The 25,577-nt window shown below is 32.3% G+C and overlaps 1 protein-coding gene across 2 annotated transcripts in view; it reads left to right on the top strand.

The window, feature by feature from the left end:
* LRP1B (LDL receptor related protein 1B) overlaps window positions 1-25,577 on the top strand; it is a 1,745,675-nt gene that overhangs the window by 1,574,242 nt on the left and 145,856 nt on the right. For both annotated transcript variants that reach the window (XM_020288518.2, XM_076005497.1), the window contains exon 67: window positions 19,486-19,602. In XM_020288518.2, the coding sequence (XP_020144107.2) occupies window positions 19,486-19,602 (117 nt within the window). The remainder of the gene's footprint in view (window positions 1-19,485; window positions 19,603-25,577) is intronic.

The raw sequence follows: 25,577 nt of genomic DNA, 5'->3' as shown, positions 1-25,577 counted from the left end.
TCAGAGAAACCTTTAAATTAGATAGTATTGACATTATTATTTTCATTGTTATTGTTATTATTCTCATTTAACAGATGAAGAAACAGAATCAGAAGGAAGTCTGCCTGGCCCTAGAGAAAATCATTTATCCACATAAGTGACAAAGATCTTGTGCCTAATCACAATTTTGTCACTAATTTGCAATGTGACTTAGGCAAGTCATATAAGATCACTGGGGCATTTATACATCTTAGACTTAGAAGTTTGAATTAGTTTATTTATGAGATTTTTTTTTCTCCCAGACAGGAATTTTATTATCTGCAAATAGTCGATATATCTTACTGACACATATGTCTGAATATAGTTCATATATTAATAATAATACCAATGGAATATATATGTATTTTTAAATTTGCTATCTAAAATGTTTAAAATTACCTTAATGATCAGTTTTCATCCAAGACAGTTTCAATATCTAACAGGAGAAAAGTTATATAATATAAAGAATGCATATATAATTTCGAATGGTTTTAGTTTAACATTAACTGAAGCTGTTTCAAATCAGTAATTTCTATTAAAATAATAAATTCAATAAAATATTTTCTCATTCAGATGTGGAAGTCTTGTTTAAATTGATTTCTTTGTTATATCAAAATAATTTCTATTAAGATATGAGAAAGACAGCTTGCTCAAATCTCTAGTGGAGCAAAACTTGGCTCCCTGAAGCCGAATTAGCCAGTCCAGAAATAACTACCAGTAGATGTGCTATAGACAATGGCAAATTTGTGAAGGTGGTACACGGATGAGTGAATTGGGAAACATGGCTCTAGTGAGGTTACCTGGGCACCTATTCAGTAGGTTCCTCTCATCTCCACCTCCACTTAGCTGCTGTTAGGATTCAATCCTGTCCTGTGACAATCTTTGCAACCAGCTCTCATGGTGGACATTATCAGAAAATAATGAAGACATATCATGGGATATAAGTTTTAGAGTCCCAATTCTTTTCTTTCTTAGACCTAATAGACTAAAATGTGAAGGGAAATTCTGTTTCTTTGCCATTCGTAATGATGCATTTAGGACTTGAAGGAATATTTGAGTGGGCTAAATTAATGCAGATTTAATGATGATTTATATTATCCACTGAGGTACTTTGCTTTCTGCATGTGTTTAATGGTTGTATTAAAATGTGAATTTTATTGGCACCTTTATTTGAATTCTCATATTAAATTCAGCTCAAGCATTGTTTTTTTTTTTGCATTTCTTTCATATCCTGCTGTCTCTCTGATAAATATGATTGTACAGCAGATGCAGTATTACTATAGGAAGCAAGCAGACTTATTAAAAGGCAAATAAAGACATCTAACAGGGAAGTATACTATTAAGATTTTAAAAACATTTGGGAGTGAAGCCAAGGGAACAATCGTGTACTGTAAGCAGAATCTTAAGAAAAAATCAATGCCTTGCTGACTAGACAGCCAATGAGAAAATGATAAGATAAAGGCTAATGTGATTATTTATTGATATGTAGTTAAACTATAAGTCAAGTAAGAGGAATGTTCTGTCCTGACTAATAAAAACAGAGGGGGGCACTGACTTCCATAATTTTTTTCAAAGTAGAAAGTATGTCAGATTATGAAAATATGTATATTTCAGGAATAACAGATCTTGACATTGAAGGCTTTGCAATATTGTTCACATTTATCTCAGAATATAAATTATACTCAATACAGAAATATCATTTTGTTCCTATGATGTAGACACATTGCAGCTTTAGCATTTAATAATGAAAATAACCATGTTTTCTTGAATTACCTTTCACACAACTCTTGACGTGATTTAGATGACTAAATCTCTTAGAGTCTATAGTACTGAGATCTTAGCATTAAATGATAAAAGAAGGAAGTACTTGGAAAGATTTGTTTGGGGTATTTATTTACGTTCCAGTTTCAGAATGATTTATAATTTATATAATGAAATCAGGTGGTATGAATTCAAGTCCTGGTTCCAAAGTTTAAGAGCTGTGGGCTTTGGGACAAGTAGAGTATTGTAACCGGAGCTTCAGTGTTCTCAGCTCTTCAATATAATTTCCTTATTGAATTTCTGGGAAGATTACATGAATTTAGCACAGAGAAAAACCTCAATAAATATTGGTTGTTATTACTGTTTTTTAAACTAAAACATAAAATATAAGCTGAAATCTGAAAATACTAATACCAATTCTAAAAGACTTACCATAATTATCCAGAATATACAGACCAAGGAATGCAACATGGCAGTTCCAAGATTTGGATTTCTATATGCTACAATCATTTAGCAATCCTTCTAATCTCCATATTTAATTTGACATAAGCCAAAATAGGCACCTGAAATCATTTGAAAGAAAAGGAAAAGTCCAAATGTAGGTGCTCCTTTCTGAAGATTCTGCACAAACAGAGCCTTACCTCATGTGAGTGCCCCTCCCTGTCACTGGACATTTTCCTAACTCTCCCACCATTCTCGCTGAGTTTACTTGCTTACTTTATTCAGTTATCCCAGTCTTACCCCTGCTCCTTGAACATTCTATGCCTGCTATTCCTCAAAGGCAGTGCTTCGGGCTGCGATGTCCTTTCCCCCAGATTATGGCATGGCTCAATCTTCAAAGTCACCTTCCTGATGGAGCATTCTTAGAATGTCCGATTTTGAATTTTGGTGCACGCACATTCCCTATCCTCTTATCTCTCTAGCACTTTATTTTCCTCTATAGGACTATCTTACATCCAACAAACTATTTTTTCATTCTAGACTCCTGACTCTCTGCTCAGCCATTACCATATAAGAGCAAGAATAAGAATTTGTCTATTTCATTCATTGTTATAAAATTCAGAGCTCAGAACAGTATCTAGTACATGTTCAGCATTAGTGCATTTTTGTTTAATAAATGATTGTATACATCAAAGATATAATAAGTACAGGTGGTTTATTTGTGAGATGATTCCAGAAGCCAGGAGTAGGGAAGTGGGGAAGTAAGCCAGGGAAGGGAAAGAACCCAATGTTACTACAGGAATGCGATCTATCCTACCAGGAAACTGTGGGACATAGTGTAGAATACTCAGACTTACCCCAAGCAAAAGACAGAGCTGGGGTATATATTCACCAACCATTATTGGTTATTAGTTTAAGGCTGCCCCTGGGAAGGGGGAGGGGCATTAATGTCATGAAAGGCACTTCCAGATTGGTCTAAGGCAGAATTATATGTGTTTAGAAATAAAAGTAATTTTCTTACCTGGGCAGATATGATGCATATCAAGGAGTGTAGATAGGGCACTGACATCATATGTTTCAAATGTAAGGACATCCTTACATCTTAGGGACCCTGAATAGCTCAAGGTATTGTTCCTGTTCATCTCTTATCACAGATTTCCAACAAAAGGTTTGTATTCAGCTTAAATCAGATTATAAAATGTGTTAAATTCATTTTAAGTAAAAAAAAAAAATTAACAAAAGGCAATCCTAATGACTGTCTAAGTGAGTCAGTGTCAAGAGGCCACCCTACCATGTATCCATATAACTAGATCATAGTTTAAGACTTATATGTGTGATCATTACCATGAGATGCAACTATTTCCCTCTACTTTTGCTAGTTTCTTTCAATAATTTCTTTTTAGCCTGACACTTGGGTCTCATCCTGACTTTATATAATTTTCTCTGTTGAAATGATTTTACATATGAAAATATGAGATGATTTAACAAAAGAGACTTTAAGTAGGTTACCAAAGAGTGAGATCGGCTACCAAACGATGGTGTTGCTAAAATGTGCCTTAACTTCATATAGCTCAGACTCCAGACAGAAAGCAATATTTTTCCTAAGCTTTGTAAACCAGCAGTCCCCACATTTTTTGGCACCAACAACTGGTTTCATGGAAAACAATTTTTCCACAAACCAGGGTGGGAGAGGAGTGGATGGCAAGCAATGGAGAGTGGCTATAAATACAAATGAAGCTTCTCTCATTCTCCCATCTCTCACCTCTTGCTGTGTGGCCCAGTTCCTAACAGGAATGGACTGGTACCAGAGATTGGGGACCACAGTTGTAAATCATATTAAACTATGACATCTCTAATATATTTGAGGTATAAGAAAGATAATATAAGAAAACAGAATTCTAGACACATACTAAACACCCTTATATAAGAAGAAAAACAAGGAAAAGGGATAATTAAATGTTATACATGTTTTGGACTAAAATTTGAAGTGATTCGTTATAAATAAGATATAAGAGTGAATTGTGCTGCTATAAACATTCGGGTGCAGAAGTCTTTATAATAGAATGTCTTATGCTCTTTTGGGTAGATACCTAACAATGCCATTGCAGGGTCAAATGGTATTTCTATTTCTAGCTGTTTGAGGTATCTCCAAATTCTTTTCCACGAAGGTTGCACTAATTTGCAGTCCCACCAGCAGTGTAGGAGTGTTCCTATCTCTCCGCATCCTCGCCAGCATTTGTTGTTTTGGGGTTTCTTGATATAGGCCATTCTTACTGGGGTTAGGTGGTATCTCATTGTGGTTTTGATTTGCATTTCTCTAATAATTAGATAGGTTGAGCATTTCTTTATATGTATACATGCCATTATTCTGTCTTCTTTGGAGAAGTTTCTTTTCATTTCTGTCGCCCATTTCTTGATGGGATTGTTTGATTTTTTCTTGTTAATTTTTTTAAGCTCTAGATAGATTCTTGTTATTAGGCCTTTATCAGAGGTGTAGAGAGCAAATATTTTCTCCCACTCTGTGGGTTGTCTATTTGCTCTACTGATGGTTTCCTTGGCTGTGCAGAAACTTTTTAAGTTGATCAGATCCCATTTTTTTTCACTATTGCACGATCATGGAAGCAGCCCAGGTGCCCATCAATTCATGAGTGGATAATTAAAATGTGGTATATGCTCACAATGGAATATTACTCAATCCTAAGAAAGAACAGTGAACTAGCACCATTTATGCTATCCTGGATTAAGCTTAAGCCTGTTATCCCAAATGAGGCAACACAAGACATGGAAAATGGGCTCCACATCTACTTGCCATCAAATTGGTACTGACTGATTTAAACTTCGATTTTCAAATGGTGGCAATACCCACCAGAGATTCGGTGGCGGGGGGGGGGCCCAATCTTAGGGATGGGACGAACATTCTGGAGGGGGAGGGCATAACTCTAACCCTTCTTAGGGAGAGGCAAAGATATACAATGAAACCAATGTTAAAAAAAACAAAACAATTTTTAGCAGGTGGTGGGCAGGCAGGAGTGGGGAGGAGGAAAGGGATGTATCTTTCCATAATGTGTGTACGATGCACATCACCAGGGGATTGGACATTTCGGGGGGAGGGAGGGGACAGGAGCAATATTTGTAACCATAACAATATTTGTACCTCCATAATATGATGAAATAAAATTTTAAAAAATGATATGAGAAAAAAATTATGCCTTTCAATACTAGCAATACTTAAAAGATACAAATATTTCTATTTTAATACCATATTTTAGGAATTCATACACAAAAATAAATGTATTTTAATGAGAAAATTTGAAAATCTAAAGACACATTGAATATGTGAGTGTGTGTGTATGTGAATATATGTGTTTGTGTGTTGGCCTTGTCTTTTCAAAGTATTACTAAATTATAGATCAAATCTAAACCACCAAATAGAAATGAAAAAGATGAGAAAAAATATGTATTTGAATGGTTTACTATTTAATGAAATTCATTAACACGTTTTTGATTCTAACATTCTTAACTGAATTCATTATGCACTTTCCAATACATATTTGATGGGTAAATGATTTGAAGCAGCTGCTCATAAACAGATTTTTCTTTAAAATCTGCCTCTGCCCCTAATGCTTTCCCACTCTCCTGCAATACCACTCCAAAGATACTTTATTACAATTTATACATTTAGACATATTGTTCTACAGAGATGAGTTTATCAGCAAACAAATAATAATAATGTGGAAAAACTTTCTTTCAGTTTGGAACTTGCTCTTCCTGGATTTCAAATAAATATATAGTTTTAGTATGCAATGAAAAATATAATTATATAAGCATTCTGATTCTTGTGTGCATCTCTCCGATAGTGCTCTTGTTGCAGTGTACATATAAGTATACACATACGCATGTATGTGTGTTTGTGTGTATGGTTTCAAAGATCACTGGCAGTATGCTTTGTGTGCATGTACAACTGGTATCTACATACATACTGGATGTACATGTGTTCTCTGTGTGTCCTATTTTACTTGTTTTTTAAAGGCAGATAGCTCCCCTCTCCTTAGTTTTTATTTAGTAATGTATATCCAATATATGTGTGTGGATAAAGATAATTTAGACAAAATTTTCTCTGTATTGCTAAGCGTGTTCATAAACCTGGCAAAGTAAATTACTCCACATTACTATAAGAAGTAGTTTGGTTCTTCATGTTCATGATTACTGATTAATATAGCTACAAAAACTCCAAATATGAGTGATAAATTTAAAGATACATCTTATGTGAGAAATAATTTCAGGCCTGTCAAGCAGAAGGAATATTTCTAATTTCCTAAGTAAATAACAAATGCATTAGATTGCATCGAAGAATGTTATTACCCATGCGAGCAGTATCAAAATGTATGCTAAAGACAAGATACAGATATAAAGATTATCAAATACAAAAATGTGATGACTATCCCCAAAGAAGGGTATTTTGAAACAGGTATTCACATACTTAACTATAAAAGAAAGTATTGTGATTTTATATAATTATCTTCCTTATGCAAATTGAGAAAAAAAACCCACACACCCATGAATGCCAAGCTGTAGAGAACTATTTAAATTAAAGTATATTCACAAGAGAAATATTACAGGGCCATAGAAATAACATTTGTGAGAATTTTTTATTAACCTAAAAATAGTTCTATTTAATTTTTAGTGAAATATGCACTGTATAAAATTTATTTATTAACTTGAGTAGTCAGAAACATAATGAAGCTTGTCTCTGTGTTATGTGGCTATAGGCTATGTGTTTCTACTTTTCTATTTTACATTGTCTTAAATTTCCACAAAATGTACCTGTTACTTACATAATGAAAATAAGTGCTACTTTTCAAGAGATATAAGACTAATCTAAGGTAAAAACAGTTTATAGACCCAATAATTAAAAATATGTGCAGATAATAAAATTAAAACACATTTTTTTTTAAAGAAAAACATCCAGAGGTCTTCTGATCTTCTACATTTCCCAATAGGGAATGTAGTTACCCTCGGCATTTAGATGTTTTGTCTGACTCTAATACTTACCATGTGACTTTGAACAAGTCACTCATATTTGTAATTTGCTTATAAAATGAATAGGATGTTTCTGAAAGTTGTAGTAAAACCATTTATTCACTTAAAATAATAAGATGATAAACATAAAGGACCTAAATTGGTGCTTATGGTAGTAGAGCAGCCTTTAAAATATAATAAATATTATTTTTATTCCCCCCAAATTGACATAACCTGATGACAAAGTTGGCATTGTAATTCACATCTTTTAATTTTTAAGATACTATTTATTAACTAATTATAATAATTATATTTACTTTATATATATAAACTATTATATATAAACTTTATATATATAAACTATATATATAACTAAACTATTATATATATATTAATTGTTACTAGTTACTATTTGTTATGCCAGGTATTAAATTCAATGCTGTATTTCCATTCATTTTTAGAGATGAGGAAACTGACGCACAAAGAAGATAAATAATTACCCCAGGTTACACGTTAGTAGGAGCCAGAACTGGGACTCAAGTCAAGCCCTGTCTTTAACGTTCAGGTTCTTTCTGCTCTATAAGCTATTTGCTTCGCTGCCTCCCACCAAATCAAATTTCTAATCCTTCCACCCAGAAATATAGTGCACACAGCAATTGTCTAGTGCTTCCAATAAAGAGAGTTAGACAAATTAGACAAATGTAATCAACTGTCTATTTAAAAATATTTTGGTAGACTCACTTTCCAATTGCTTCCAAATGTATTTTCTTTACTTTTACTATAAAACATAGAATAAATATTTAGAAAAATTAAAGAAAGAGGCTTATTATGTTTGTCTCTAAGCTGGTCGAAAGAACATAAACGGAATTGCTAGAACAATCCTGCCAGAACCTGTAACAAGGGCTCAAGGATGACTTTGAAGACCCTATTTATGCCTCTGTATTATGACAATTTGGTTTCCTCTTTATTTGTGGCTGACAAGTGCAAATTTGTTTGTACAATATTACCGTACAATTTGTCAAGACTATATGCTGTGGAAAGAGAGTGATGAATAGAATAGCAGGGGTTTGCAGATGACCTAGAGTATGTTGACAAAAGATAAGAGTATAACTACTTGCCTCACTCCTCCCACTTCACAATCATAGTTACAATACAAATTCCCAAATAAGGAAAAAAAAATCACAAATTCTTGTCATGTGCGATAGATGGCATTACAAGATGTAATATGACACTTTCTAAAACTGCATAATGCAAATTCAAAGAAGTTCCACTGAAAATTACATTACATTGACATGCAATTTTTAAAATGTCATTATTGGAGCTTCTACAGAACTAGGCTTATTATAGATTCAGCTTTTTATAAAAAAATATGCCGTTGGTAATTTGTTTTACTTTATAAGCCTTTTCTCTTCTCTACCTGGAAGAATAATATAAAAATTAAAAAAATAAAAATAAAAACTCAGAAACAGAAGTAGTTGGATCCCACCGGAATAAGCTGCAGCTGCCATTGTTATTCTCAACTGCTGGTGCCTTCACATACTCTCCCCACTTTCCCTGGAAGAACAGGTTGTGCGTGTAAGTGTTCATTGAGGAATATTACCTTGATTGATGAGAAGTAACATGAAATTAATTTTCAGATCCACCAAACATTTTACAATATAGGGCAACCTGCAGCTTTCCAGATAATCAATATCACTAGATGCTGTAATAGCGTATGTCATACAGAGAACACGCTCAAACAAAGCTGCCTGTATCATCTCCCATGGCAGCCTGGCTTTATAAATCTCTTTCAAAAAGAGACTTATTCTGAGGCTTATTGTGGCAAGGGACTGTATTATCCTGGTAATTATAAACCATTGAAATAGCCTGGGAATTAAGTAAGTCAGCACATAGAGATAAGAACATTAATATTAGGAGTCTATAGTATTTTTAAGCAATAAAAATAGTATGGTGTTTCCATTAGTCAGGCTTCTCTGTAAATGACAGAAAGCCACCATAGAATGGTGGTAAAATGAATTTTATGCTTGATTCCAGAGAGTGGATAGCTTTTACTTCAGGCACAATTTGGATCCCAGTGTTCACAAAGAATCATTAGAGACCTAGCTCTTTCTCCATTTATAAGCACGTCCTTACTCTATTAGTGTCTTCCGAGACAGATGCTTTCTACATGGTTTGAAAATGACCCATGTAAACTTGAGGTTATAATACTTGAAATCTCGAAGAGAGATAAATACTCTCAGAATCCATAGAAGTACCTCAGATAGTTTTCATTGGCCTTGTTAAATTGGTGACAGAAATTTCTAGTACATATATCTATATCCATTTTTTTACTCCCTCCTTAGAAACAGAACTTTACATCTTAGCTTGACACATTGCTATCCAGAAGTGGTCATCACACTTCTCAGCTTCCCTTGTAGCTAGGAGTTATCATGTGTCTAAGTTGTGACCATTGAGACATAAGCAGGAGTATTGCATGCAACTTCCTAGAAGACTGTTCAAGGGTAGTTTTCCCAACATAGAAGGCCTTCTTCCTTTGCCGTTCTGCCCCTTCTTCTTTGGGATGCAAGGTTATGGCTCCAGGGTCTAGTTATGTTAGGCCATGAGGTGACTAAAGAACAACTGATGCTATTATTAATAGTTAGGATGATAAAGCAGAATGATAGAAATGTTAAGAGTCTGAGGACATTGCCTAGTCATCATAAAATTACTGTACTGCCTCCTCGAAACATCTTTAATGTAAAAGCATAATGATCTATCATGTTTATCTCATAAAAATCTTAAAACAAAACCAAAACACATGAATAATTATATTACTGTGGACCAATTTTGGTTTAGGGCAGTAGGCCACCCTGAGTCATGTAGTCCTTCCTTGTGACAGTGGACACAGGAATACAGGATGAATAGCTTTGCCAAGTGTTAAGAATAGTAGTTCCAAAAAAAAAAAAAAAAGCAGAAAAAAAGAAAGCTGATTAAAACAATAATAATATTATGTATCTACTACGTGCATGTCTGCCAAAAAACTGTGTGCCAGTAAACCCTACCTGCTATGGAAAATAAGGAAAATATATTCTTCTCACTTCTTTCACCACTTTGAGGAACTCAGAACCCATCAAGACTTAGAATATTTGCAAAACAGCATACATAAATATTTATTTCCATACAATGTGGACAGAGAGGAATTTAAAGAGAAAGAACAGAATTCATCCGGTTAACTTAAAAAGAAAAATAATGACTTATTTATAAAGAAGTCCTACTTTGATAGTTAAGATGATTATTCTGCCTCCAAGAGAAGACAAAATTTTCTACAAAAAGAAAGTTCTCGAGTTCAAACTCTAGTTCACACTCCATCTTTCTGACTCCATAATGTTATAAACTGGAAATCAAGGAAACAAGGAGCTGCTGTGATTGATGCTCAACTTCACTGTTCTCACAGTTCTTTGTGCCTCAGGATTTCTATGACTATATTAACTTTTTCTGGTAACAAAAGTTGCATGCTACCCAACTATTTATAATCCTCATGTTTCCTGAACTAGAAGGAGAAAAGTGGTAACTAAAAAAGAACATTAGCAAGAACAAAACACCATTATTAATAACATTTCTTAAACCCCAGGTTAAAATCTTCCTAACTTTACTCTACAATGGTTTTATGCATTATATTTTCAAACTAATAACCAACTGAGTCCTATAACCTCAAGATATAAATTTTCCAAGCCATTTTCTGGTCTGCTGAATAAATTATATGTCTAATTTTCAAGTGGCATTTTATTTTTTGAACATCTAAAACATGAATTAATAGTGAAACAGTATGTAATTTCAATTTGATTAAATATATATTGATTAATTAAAATATTAATTTTGTGATATATTTAATAGACAAAAAATTCTGCATATGTACACAACAGGCATCATTTCACATATTCATTGAATAATTGATGGTTTTCCCCAATAATGTATTTATTTTAACCTATGCCACAAAACTAACAAGAATAATATGTGTTATAAAAGGCCTATCTATAACATACTCAAACTTAAATATTCCTAGAAACACTTTTGTGGCATATGTTTACTTAAGAAGTTTGTAGGAGAAAAAAAATGATTAGAAAATATGAAAGCATCCTTTAATTAACAGTTAAAACCTTTGGCATCTCTGAAGAAGATGTGATTTTTAGACAACACTATAGTTTACATTATACATTCTGAATCACATATAATGTAGTTGGGATATACATGGAAATAGCAGTTTATTCGACTATCACCTCAAACTTTCAAAAATATGCTATTTTAGGGGGAACAGGCTAACTTAACCTTTGTGTCAGAGAGACATCAGACAATCACAGGTTGAGATAAATGCAATCCAGTACTCTCATTAGTACTTAAATCATCACCCATGAAATAGAAGACAATTTCTTGTACATGAGGAAACCAAGACTACAAATGTCCAGGTCAGTTCAGCCACACTTGTACATCAACCCAATCTCTGTTGTAAAGAATAGAATGGGTAACAAAGAACAAAAAAAAACCCTAAACATTTATAACCCCATAATATGCTGAAATAAAAAAATATTAATATTGACTGTTATGATATTTTAAATATTCTTAAAAAACAATCATGTAATAACAAAATGTCAACTGTAATTTCATCACCCCAGAAAAAAATACATACCTGTATTTCTTTTAAGTAGACAATCTAAGGAGTTTATTGAACTTCCTTACTTAGGATACAGGTCTAAATCCCAAATTACAGAATGTATTTCGTGTTCACCATATTCACCTACCATGCTTAAAGATGCAATGTACCACATACTTTATTCAATGATTTCATATAGTTCTTTTCATTTGGCTTTCACAATAACCTTATGTAGTATGTAAACATTACTCTTTCATTGTCATTTAAGAGACTGAGGCTCAAAGCAGTTCAGTACTTTGTTCAATGCCACATAGCAGAAATATAGCAAAGCAGGAACTTGAATCCAGGCATTCTAACTCTAGCTGTACTGTGCTTTCCATTCCTTCAGAAGACATTATAATCTTGGTAATACTTTAAATTTATAAGACTGATAATCATAAGTAATAGAATTATTCTGTTTAACTATAAAAGAGAGTGAAAACTTGGTAGCTTTCAATGCCAAATAAATCTCTGTATATATATATGATGTGGGGATTTTTTTAGTGGTTGTTGTCTTGTTTTATTTTGTTTTGTTTTTTGCTTTTTCTTAGTATAGAACATTTAAATTTTGATGCCCTAAGATTTTTTTACAAGTAATTATCTGTAATTCAGACTACCTTCTGATGCTGGAAACACCTCAATATTCAGGGACTAAATAAATAATAATTTATCATGATATGATTGTTTAGATTTTTCAAACTCCTTGCAATTCTAATAGTAAGATAATTTTTCATTAAAATGAAATTAATTGTGCAGATCTCAAATGCTCAGTTTGGTGAATTTTGTCAACAATATACAACATGTAACAAACACCCAAAACAAGATATAGAATCTTTTCATTCCCCTCCACAAACACTAAGTCTATTACCATTTTTGGTTTTGCTTGTATTTACACGTCATATGCACAGATTCATATAGTATACATTCTTCTGCTTGTGGCTTCTTCACTTGTATAATATTGTTAATGTATTTCTAAGCTATTATGTGTTAAAAAGTTATTTTTTGAATACCTGAGTAATATTCAATTATATGGACATATTCCAATTTAGATTATTTTAACAGTTGATTATTATGAATAAGACTGCTATAGCCATTCTTATACAAATAGTTTTGTGAACATTTACTTTTTCGTGACATGAATACCTGTTTGTAAAACTACTGAGTCACATGGTTTATATATGTTTATCTTTATAAGAACCAGCAAAAGGGAGCCTAGATCCTATATTGTCTCACAAAAATTTGGTGTGGCCTTTTGATTTGAGTAATTCCATTAGGTATATAGTGATATGTCATTGTAGTTTTCATTTGCATTACCTTGATGTGTAATGATTTGAGAACCTTTATTTGCTACTCAAATATCTTCTTTTGTGAAGTTTCTATTCAAGTGTTTGATGTACAAATGGGTAGGCTGTGTAGGAATTTTAATATATTCTGGATCCAAGTCCTTTCCCAGATATGAATGATATAAATCTTTTTCCCCTTATATGTTATTTTCTATTTACTTTCTTAATGGTGTCTTTTAAAGAGCAAAATATTTTAATTCTGTTGAAGTCTAATTTACCAACTTTATCTTTAACTCTTAATGCTTTTTTATTTGATGTCTACAAAAGCCCTTGCCTATTCCAAGGTTATGAAAGTATTTTCCTATATTCCAGAAGTTTTATATTAGGTTTATAATCATCTCATATTATTTTTTATGTATAGAATAAGATAGAGTTTGCAATATAGATTTATTTATTTTTTTCAGTTTTATTGAGGTATAGTTGACAAATAAAATGACATTTATTTAAGGAGTACAGAATGATGTTTTGATGTACATATGCATTGTGAAATTATTGCCACATCAAACAAATTAACACATCTGTCACTTCACATACTCCACGTGTATATATGTTTGTGTGAGAGATGAGAATATTTAAGATATACTCTTAGGAAATTTCAAGTATACGATTAAGTATTATTAACTATACTCGCCATGCTGCATATTAGATACCCAGAACTTGTTTATTTTGCCTGACACTTTGCATCCTTTGACCAACACCTCCTCATTTATCCCCCCATCTGGTACTCTTGGGAACCACCATTCTACTCTCTGCTTCTATGAACTTGCCTTTTTTTGATTCTGTATATAAGTGAGATAACGACAATATTTGTCGTTCTGTGCCTGGCTTTCTTATGTAGCACAATATCTTGCAAGTTCATCTGTGTTATCACAAATGACAGATTTCCTTCTTTTTAAAGGCTGAATAATATTCTATTGTGTATATATTTACCACATCTTCTTTAACCATTCATTCATTTATGGACACTTAGGTTGATTGTAAATTTTGGCTATTGTGAATAATCCTGCAGTGAAAAGACCCAGATAGACATTCCTCAAAAGAAGACGTATAAACAATCATTTAAAGGTGTATGAAACATTCTCGTCACTAATCAACAGGGAAATACAAGACAAAGGCACAATGAGACTTCACACCTGTTAGAATTGCTATAAACAAAAAGACAAAAGATAAGTGCTGGTCAAGATGTAGAGAAAGAGGAAGTCTTATACACTGTTGGAAGAAATGTAAATTGGTGCAGCCATTAGGAGAAAAAGGGGAGGTTCCTCAAAAAATTAAAAATAGAACAGCCATCTGATCCAACAATCTCATTTCTGAGTGTATATCCAAATGAAACAAAATCAGTACCTCAAAGAGATAGATTTGTTTTTAAATATGGATAACCATTTATTTTAGCAATACTTATTTAAAAAAAATACATATTTTAAATATGGATAACCACTTATTTTAGCAATACTTATTTAAAAAAAAAGACTATTTTTTACCCATTAAATTGACTACAGGCCCATGTTATACTTATGTTTCTGGATTCATTTTGTTCAATAATACACTTTCTTGATTATTGTAGCTTTAGAGTAAGTCTTGCAAATAGGTACTATAAATTCTCTAGCTTTATTTTTTTTCAATATGGTTTGATTATTATACATCCTTTGCATTTACATATAATTTTAAAATAATCTTGTCTATTTCCTCAAAAATAACTTACTGGAAATTTGGTAGAGATTGTATTACTTCTATGAGAAAATGGATATTTTAACACTTTTAAGTTTTCTAATGCATGAATACATTTCTGCATTTCTTCGATATTATTCAATTTTTTATAGCAATGTTTTCTAGTTTTCTGTATAAAGACCTTACATAGATTTTGCTAGATTTATTCCTAGATATGTATTTTATTGATACCATTGTAAGCTTTTTTAGTTTCATTTTTGTTTATTACTAATAAATATAAATACAATTACATTTATATATGGATCTTATACTCCATAACCCTTCTAAATTTATTTATTACTTCTAGTAGTTAGTAGGTTCCTTTGAGTCTAAAAAGAAATTTAAATTTCCCCACTATTGTCTCCCAGTGCACTATTCTGGGTCTTGCTCCCAGACATACCATTATCACCAGATTTTTAAATCTCTTTTCAGAAGTATCCCCTGCATATACAGACACCAATTATATTATATTACACACTTCACAGTTAGTTCCCCACTTTGGAGGTCCTTCATCCTGCCTTTCTGGAAGGATCAAAGTTGTTAACAGTGTTTGCAATTCATATAAAAACATATTGAACAAGGAAAGCAAGTTTTCAAATACTATATATGTTTTCTCCATATTTATAATAGTAAAAAATGGAATAATGCAATGTTTCAATGTATTTAACAATAAAAATTAATATACAATACTACATATTGTGAGCATTTTATATTAATTACTTTGGAATAATGTAGTGTGGAATATATATATTCTGTTCTATAATCAGTTCTTTATGCCAGTGTTTTCAATCTTGGCTGCTCCTTAGGATCACCAGGCCCACTTTAATAAATACTGATGTCTGGGTCTCACCCCAGAGAGTCTGATTTCATTGATGTGGGATACAGTATGGGCAAGGGGATGTTTAAAATTTCCCCAGGTGATGTTAATGTGTAGCCAATTTGAGAACTGCTATTTTAGACCTTACTCAAATAGTTTCTTCTATAAAATGTTACATATATATGTGCATACACACACACACACACACACACACACACAAATATGTATTCTCTACAAGGAAGATTTTATTTTATTTTAATTTATTTATTTTACAAGGAAGATTTTAAATGTGGAACAAAGCAGTATAGTTTGTATTTGTAATTTTTACAAGTAATGTCATGGATGAAAAAGCCAAATGACTTGGGACCATGAAATTTGTATAACCTCCTATAGGGAAATTTAACCTTTCCCTGTTCCCATTTCTGCATGCCCCGAAAGGAAATCTTAACAATGAACCATACATAACTTGTTTTTGGTAAGAGATAGGTGCAGATCTCTTTCAAATAAAAAGTATTATACAAATGTTTAAATACAGAAAAAAATGCAAAAAGGATTTAGGGGAAAAAAACTAAACTAAAAACAACTATTAAATGGATAGTACCAGTTGTTAACCTTTGGCAGTCAGGGAGAATTGCTCTGCCTGGGACCAGTTTTGTATTAATGATACTAGGTCATATCCTGTAATTGGTCCAGTCTGATCTTTATTATTAAAAGATTTTATTATTGGTCCAGTCTGATCTACATTATTATATTTTAAAGTGTTTTTTCACAGAAAAAGAACTTTATTCTTTAAAAAAGAATACAAGTATCACATGGAAAGGGGTAAATATTAATAAAACCAATGTTTATACCTATAGCAGTAGTTTTGGAGGAGTTTGTTTTAATTGCCAATATGAAATAAATATCCAGATTGTTCAGCACCAAACTCCATACTTTCAGTGGCCATTCATCCTAACGTATTTCCTGATTGACTGAGGTGTGGAGAATCCTACATTAGAACCTCTCCTTATTTAAAGCCAATTTTAAACTCTAAAGTCAGGTAGAGCACAAGCAAAGAAGACGTAGCATAAAACACTAAACACAGCACACAACACAGTAACACAGTGACACAGGTTGGGCACTGAGTAATCATTAGCAGGTAGGCAAGCAGAAAGGCAGGAAGAAAAATAAAAGGGAAATATAGGCTCTTTTTTTATAAACATGTGTTTGAGGTCTATTATGATAATTTCTTTAGTAAAATGTTACTGGAGCTGAAGCTGAATATAAATTTCTCCTTTGCCATTTAACATTTTTGTAAAATTGTAGAAAGTACTTAAACTCTTTGAGATTTATTTTCCTCATTTCAATCAATAGAGCAAATAGACAACCTACACAGAACGAAAGAAAACATTTGCATGCTATACATCTGATAAAGGGCTAATAACCAGAATCTAGAAAGAGCTCGAACAAATCGACAAGATAACATCAAAGAACCCCATTAAGAAATAGGCAAAAGACATGAACAGAAGCTTCTCAAAAGAAGATAGACTAATGGCCAATAAACATATGAAGAAAGGCTCAACATCTCTACTGATCAGGGAAATGCACATCAAAACCACAGTGAGATATTACCTAATTCCAGTGAGAATGGCTTTTATCCCCAAACAACAGATGCTGGTATGGATGTGGAGAGAAAGGAACACTTATACACTGTTGGTTAGAATGCAAACTAGTTCAAATCCTATGGAAAGTAGTATGGAGATGCCTCAAAGAACTAAAAGTAGAACTACCATTTGATCCAACAATCTCACTCCTGGGTATTTATCAAAAGGGGGAAAAATACTTTCTTAAAAAAGACACTTGCATTTGAATATTTATAGCAACACAATTCACACTCGCAAAGATGTGGAAACAACCCAAGTGTCTATCAATTCATTAGTGGGTTAAGAAAATGTGGTATATGTATACTATGGAATATTACTCAGCCACGAAGAAGGATGGATTAATGCCTTTTGCAGCAATTTGGACGAAACTGGAGACCATCTTCCTAAGTGAAGTATTGCAAGAATGAAAAAAACAAACACCACATGTATTCAATATTAAATTACAACTAAATGATCAGCACTCATGTATACATATGATAGTAAAATTCAACGAAAATCAAGCAGGTGGAGAAGGGGAAGAGAGAATGGGTTAATTCACACCTAATGGGTACAATGCACACTATCTGGGTGATGGCCACGCTTATAACTTTGACTCAAACTGCTTGAAAGTAATTCATGTAACCAAACATTTGTACCACCATAACATTCTGAAATAAATAAATAAATAAATAAATGTAAGAATACTTCTTAAGGATATTATGGGGATTGAATGTGATCATGTTTCTGAAAATGCTTAGCTAAGAACTGGGCTGGAGCCTCAATAGACAATCATTATTTAATCTTTATAATTATACCTAAAGTCACTTTTGCTTTTATAATCTTGTGTCTGAATTCCAATAAGATGTATTCAAAATGTATACTTCCAAAGTTTGGAGTAGCAATAACCACCAAATAACTTGCCCTCTCTTTTAGTTAATTTATTTTACTATCCTGAGCTCTTAAACATTTGGTCAATCTTTAGTATGGCTGAGAAGAAGCAGTTATCTAAGTATATGAAAGGAATGTTTTCTAATTTTTTCAATGAGGTTTATAATTTTATTATTTTTATGTTATTGAATTCATAACATCTATATGCTTTAGAACCTTGCTACTCAGTGTGTTTCATAGAAAAAGGGCAATATTATCACCAGTCAGCTTGTTAGAAATCCAGACCTACTGAATCACAATCTTCACTCTAGCAAAATTCCCAAGTGATTTATATGTATGCACATTAAAGTTTAAGAAGCACTGCTTTAGATAATGTTCAATTAGATATTACTCTAATAGAAATTTAAAAATATATGATTTGCACTTTAAATAAATTCGTATTATATTCATTCTGATTCTGGCTCATATGGACATAAGTTAGATTTGTTTTAAAGAGCACTAAATCAAGAGTAAAAGCACACTTTTTTATTGTATTAGCTGTGACATTTAATGACAGTGAAAATTCATCAAGTTCTTAAACTTCAAAGGGTTCCTGTTTTAATCATCTGTAAAGTAAAAGTCTAGTTAATACTTCCTCTAGTGCTTAACAGGATTGTTCATGTGCGAAGGCGCATTATTAATGTTCAAACTCTGTATACATGTAAAGCACTATTATAATCTATGAGTTTATGAGTGGACAATGGCTAGGATTTGCAAAGAACATCTAACTGTAGGTAGTATATAAGTAAGAGCTCCTTAGAGAGGAAGATAGGATACCAACTTCAGAATTTGATTAATAACTTTTTTTTTTTTTTTTTTGCTGCTTTATATCAGAACTACAGGGTGGGTAAGACAGAGCATATCCTAAAGGGAAGGATAGTTTGGGATAATTTAATTTTTTGACTGATTTGTTTTAACAAAGCTTGAGTGGTCCGATGAATTGCTTTGTACTCAGTTTGATGTGAAAACATGACCAATAACAACATAAAACAAGACAAAAAGATGAATTTTACTCAGCACTTGCCTTCAATATTTGCTAGGTGCTTCTTAAAAACTGAATTGAAGTCTGAGGAAATGCTATGCATTTGGCATGGCCGTCAGGATATTGTGAGGGACGTCTTTGTGGACGTTGATGGTGCCAACTCTTGGTTTTTCCCATTACAGATAAAAAGACCTGTGGACCTCATGAATTCCAGTGTAAAAACAACAATTGTATTCCAGATCACTGGCGATGTGATAGCCAAAACGACTGCAGTGATAATTCAGATGAAGAAAACTGTAGTAAGTAACTCTTGCCTAATAATGTTGCAAGCTTGACAGCCCATTTAATAAGCAGGATGGCAATTTTTAGTTCAGTTAAGGTATAAATTTGAACCTATCTGTCCTGAAGCTCACATTTTTATACATATATTCACATTTGGCCAAGAATATTCAGACTACATTGACCTGAATCACAAATGATAGAATTATTGAAATGCTCATCCTGGGAATTATTTTCTTACAGTTCTCAGAATTGGTATGAAAGTATCATGAGGTTTAATGCAACCCATTAGTATGCAATGAAGGAAGCCACTGATGCAAGTTCATACAATGAGCTGAATGATGTGGAGACAGTACAAAACATCTCATTCTTTAATGGATGGTATTCATTTCATTTCAGGCTCAAATCCTTTTATGCTACAAATTCACCCATGAGCATCTTTCATTGAAATATCATTTATTCTCTCTGGAGTTGTGAACAACTTATGTATTCAGGATACTTTTCTCTGAAAATAGAATAACACTATTATCATCTGTCTCCTACTTTTTTGTGTAATAAATTTATAAACAATAATTATTGAACAATTTTATTTTCTAAAAATTATGGCAGTATGTAAAATTGTGACAATCTCTCTAGTTTATAGCATTAGTTTCTGAGTATATTTTTTACCAGTACTTTTATTCACTGCCATTTAAACAAAGAAAGCAATATAAGCATGTTCAAAATAAGGTAATAATCAAATTCCATTTATTAAATATTTATATTCTGCTACTTCTGAAAAGGATTTGATGCAGATTGATAGCAGTAATGTCTACTCTAATGGACATCTTTTTGGAATGAGAGCATTCATTTCCCTGGTGGCAGAAGACTAAATCTCCATAGGAATATGTTATATTAAAGCATATAATTCATACAGTGAAAGCTTTAGTAAATCACACGAATATTCATCTTGTAAAATATCAACTAATGTTTTGAATAATTTTTAAAACTTAAACTGACCTGTGCTTGGGAATAAAGTACATTAAATATGAAATCTCTGGATCATTATCATTACAGAATACTCTGAATATAGGAGCCTTTATAACTCCCTCTTCACATAGATATCTTCCAATTGATCATGGTCTTTAGAAGGATTAAGACCTTTGCCTCTGCATTCATTAGAATGCTTTAGATTCCTTTAATCAGCAATTTTAAAAAAAGCATAATATAGAAGTTCTGAGATCTGTTTAGTGACTAAAATACAAATCTGATGGGATGAAGGTAGTAGGAATAGAAGTGTAAATACAAAAAAAAATAGGTATATACTTTCTGTTCATTTGTATATCAGAATTTAAATATAAAAATTATCTACTTAGCTTAGTTTTTAATTATTTAGTGTTAATTATCAATAATATACCTGGCAGCAAATGGCCTATGACTGAAGGATACTGAGAGCAACAGAAGGCTGTGAGAGGACAATGGAGTCTTAGAGAACCTATATTCAAGGGGGTAGTTGAGTTTCTGTGAGAAGTTATCCTACTATTTTAACAAGGAAAGAAGAAGGAAGAAGACATAGTCTGCTTCTGAGTCTGCTGGGGTTTCCTAAGTGGCTGAATATCATTGTGCTGACATCTAAAAGTCAGCCTTTGGCGCAAGAAAGCAAGGAGAAAGAACATTAACTCTCACTTGTCACTGTGGAAACTTGGTGATAAATCACTGTAGTCACAGAGCCCTTAAGAAAAAGCAAGGGAAGTGGCTGCAGTATCAAGCATTCCAGTATAAAATGCTCAATTATATGTGGTTCTCTTTCAGTTTCTATGCATTCTGAGCTTGTTGCCTAAGACAAGTAATATTGATGAAGTTGCATAGGAGAGATGACAGTGAGCAAGAATGAAGTATCTTACGGTGGTGACATGGGAGAGTATAAGGCATATAAGATTCAAGTTTGAGACTATGTTAACATGTTACACATGTAAGAGTATGTTAGAACAAGTATTAAAGCATGTTCACATGTTAAACATGTAAAAGTATATAAATAGAAGAATCAAGAAATCTAGGTAATTGAGTAATATTTGGAGATACTATCTTAAATAGACCAGAAGAAATGGGAAGATTTAAACATTGAAAATGCCAGATATTTTACATAGATAGAAACTGAGTCAATGAAGAATAAGGAACAAAATTCAATTATATCTATGAGGAGTAGTCATATAGAATCCAACCTCAGAAAAAATACTGTTGCTGTATTAAAATGCTATGCAGATATTTCTATTTTCTTATTATCTATTGAAATTATTGTAAATATATTTACTCATCCATCACTGTTGTCATACGTTAGGACAGTGGTATATGTTATCATATTTTCTAAACATCATTAATCAATGTTAAACACTTTAGTTTACATTTGGCAGTTATTGTTAGCTATCATTAAGTAGGGAAACATATCAGAGATAGTAAATCAACCTTATACATTCGTGTATCACTTAACAATGGGGATATGTTCTGAGAAATACACTGTTAGGAAATTTTCTCATTGTAAAAACATAAATTGTATTTACACAAACCAAGATGGTATAACTTACTACACACTTAGGCTATATGATAGAGTCTATTGCTCCTAGTCTACAAACTTACGTATCTTCTTACCATACTGAATACTGTCAGCAATTATAACACAATGGTAAGTATCTGTGTATCTAAACATACCTAAACATAGAAAACATAGAGTAAAAATATGATATTGCAATATTTTGGGACTATCGTCAGATATGTGGTCTGTCATTGGCTGAAATGTAATTATGTGGCACATGAATATAGTTAAAAATCAATAGAAAAATACTTTTAAAGTCACTCTTGTACTGCTTTGTTTGTGAATCTGATTTAATACATTTACTTTTTAAATCATATTGGAAACACTGCAGTGATAAATATGGGAAGAGTTCAAATAGTAGAACAATAAATTGCCAGCTATGTTTTATATTTAACATGCTTTGTACATATTTATATTTACATGGGACAATTAGTCCATTGTCACTTCATCATCAGCTGCTGATCATTTCCCTTGTTTAGTGTTCATTAGGGACACTTTGCTTCAACAGTGATTTCTGTTTTTAAAAACAAGAAAATTTCATTGTCACTGGAGTTATTTTGTAACCTATATCAAAGATTACTTGAGTAATCTCAGCATCTATATTATCTTTATCAACACAAATATATGGCATGTATGCCTTCTAAGTAATTGATTTGAAAAATAAATTACTTCATATCATTGCATTATTAATAAGTAACTAACAATCTAATAGATTTTAAAATAGCAAGTAATTTGATTAACCAGATTCAGGTTTACATAGAGAGACAAGCTGCTTCTGCCTTATTTGAATTTCTAGTACTTTCACACTGAATTTATGTCAGAAGATTATTTGTATAGGATGTCAGTTACATTAATTGTATTCCAAAAATTCTCCTCAAATGCTTACACCCACATTCACATAACTTTTGAACTTATCACCAAGGGTTTATAAGATGCTCGGCAAAGAAACTGGAATCTGGAAGCCTTTCTGCTCTGCCATGAAATCTATGACTTTGAAAGTTACTTTTGTTTCCTGAACTTTGGTTTCTTCAGTTTCATGAAAGATGGCTTCCAAGCTCTTTACAGTTCTATGCCTATACATTTTTTCCTCCATCAGTATTGAAGGAAGTGTACACTGTACACTACACAGTGTACAGTGTACATGATGTCCCTACTTGTTATTCTTATAGTAGAATCCAAATTAGCCTTTCAAAACATGGAAGCATGCCCTGCAAAAGTTTCTTGATTGCCAGTCTGGCTTGTCTAGATGAGATTTATCTAAATCCTGGTTAATTGTTCACATATGGGGTTCCCCATCTACTCTTGGTCCAAGAATATAGATAATATCAGAGGAAATTAGTGTGGGAACAGAATTTAAGAAATACTGGGGAAAATGTCACATTCAAATGTCATTTCCAAATGGGTTAGCTTTCAGGTACACTTTCTTTTCTTTTTCTTTCTTTTCTTTTTTTTTTCTTTTGTTCCTTTCCACAAGAAAAATGTTAACTATCATACCAAAGTCTGAAAATTGGTCTTATTTGGAAAAAAAAATAATCTAAAGTAAGATAAGCAATAAGACAAAATCCCTTAGGACCTTCTCTCATAACTAAATTACATTTTCCTCAAGAGAGTTTCTTTTTGAGGTATCCAGTGGTAAAATATTCTGAGGTATACAAATGAGAGTTAGAAATAAACTAGCTAACCCATTCCTTGATGGTATTTGTGCATGTGTAAAGAATTCATGATTATTATTCAGAAGTCTATTTGCTGGCATTTTTGAAAATATGATAGAAGCACACAGAATTTCGATTTTCCCCGAATATGTTTTTTTTTTTTCCAACAAATCACTCAGTCTCTCTACCCCCATTTTGCAACAATGATTAGTAATGTTAAAACAGAGTCTCTATAGAACAAGTGCTCTATGGAACTATTGGCAAATGCCTCCAACTGTTGGCTATGTAACTTTTTAGTTACATTATAAGTAGTTAATGTAACTAAATGTTACATTAACAAGTTTCAACACTCCATATAGCAAAGTGTGTCAGGCCTGTGAAGCCATTACTGTTTAGCACATGATGAAAACACTTGGTTTTAAACAGGATAAAGGCAATTAGAACATTAGAGGAAGAATTAATCCCATTTGTGCAACCCCCATCCCTTGGAAATTAAATGTATCTTCTGCTGTTTTTAAGCATTTAAGTACAATATGTTTTAAATGAACTTGCTCTTTCTTCTTTTAATGAAAATTTCTTTGGTTGTTATTTTCCATTGTTAAATAAATTGAACATATTTCACCATAATTTCTTTTCTCTAAGAATAAAACTGCATGTGTTTGCAAAGAGGAGGGCAAAATGGTTTCAGCATGGAGTGATAACAGCGAAAGAGTTCTCTTTTGTTATTGTTATGTAAAATAGACATTGCTAGCCACGTGCCTTAGATAAGTAACTTGACTTCTCAGAGCTTTAATGTTAATCTCTGTAATGTGAGCATTATTACTTCCTCAGTTGTATGGGAGGCAATGATATAACCTAGTGATAAAAAATACACATGCTGGCATCAGGTTGTCTTGTTTTAAGTCCAGTACTAGCTCTTATGAATGTTGGTGATTTGGAGCGCATTGCTTATCCTCTCTGTGCCTCAATTTACTTGTCTATAAAAGTTTACAAATGTAGCACACACCTTATAGAGTTGTTATGAGGATGCACTGATAACTTAATTCAGTACTTAGCATTAATTTTAACTAGTGCTTAACAACACATAAATAATCAGTAGCTGGTAGTTATTCTTGTTATAATTAATAATATTAATAAAGCTATTTTTAAGATTAAAGCAAAATACATTTGAATACAGTAAAAAGACAAAAAGGAAAATTACTATTGTCATATTTACTAAACAAAGAAGTATAGATACATGAAGGGATCATCTATTTAGTGGCATTTTCCTATTCTACTGAATTATTCTATTGTCTTATTAATAGGCCAAAGGTCATATCATAAACTAAACTAACTACCAGGGTAGAACAAAATGCTTTCTGACATATATTACACTTTCCACAGTTCTTCCAATGTTTTCAAAGAGGCTCTTTATATAGAAATGTAGGAGCCCTCAAAATACCAAACAATCAAAATGTTACCCTATACCTAGAAACTGAGTGATTGTAGAGCAATATCCAAATGCAGACTGAATTATTCACAATCTTTATAGAAAAATTTAGTTTATATGGATATTCCTTGAATTTAATATCTATTATCTATTCCTACTTTACCCAGATAAGAATATTATTGTGTATGAAACAGCTGTAGATACAATTAAGGAATAGAGAATACAGGGGGAGGTCTTTCATCATGCAAAGTATCAGTCCTATTTAGAGAACAAAAACTAAACAAGAGAAGATCTCCAGTAGTCATATTGATTACATGCAGGAACAAATTTCTGAAATCCTGCTTC

This window comes from Microcebus murinus, chromosome 8 (assembly GCF_040939455.1).
Source record: "Microcebus murinus isolate Inina chromosome 8, M.murinus_Inina_mat1.0, whole genome shotgun sequence".
NCBI classification, from domain to species: Eukaryota; Metazoa; Chordata; class Mammalia; order Primates; family Cheirogaleidae; genus Microcebus; species Microcebus murinus.
Note: the sequence above shows the minus strand (reverse complement) of the source record. Positions and strands in the feature narration are given on the sequence as shown.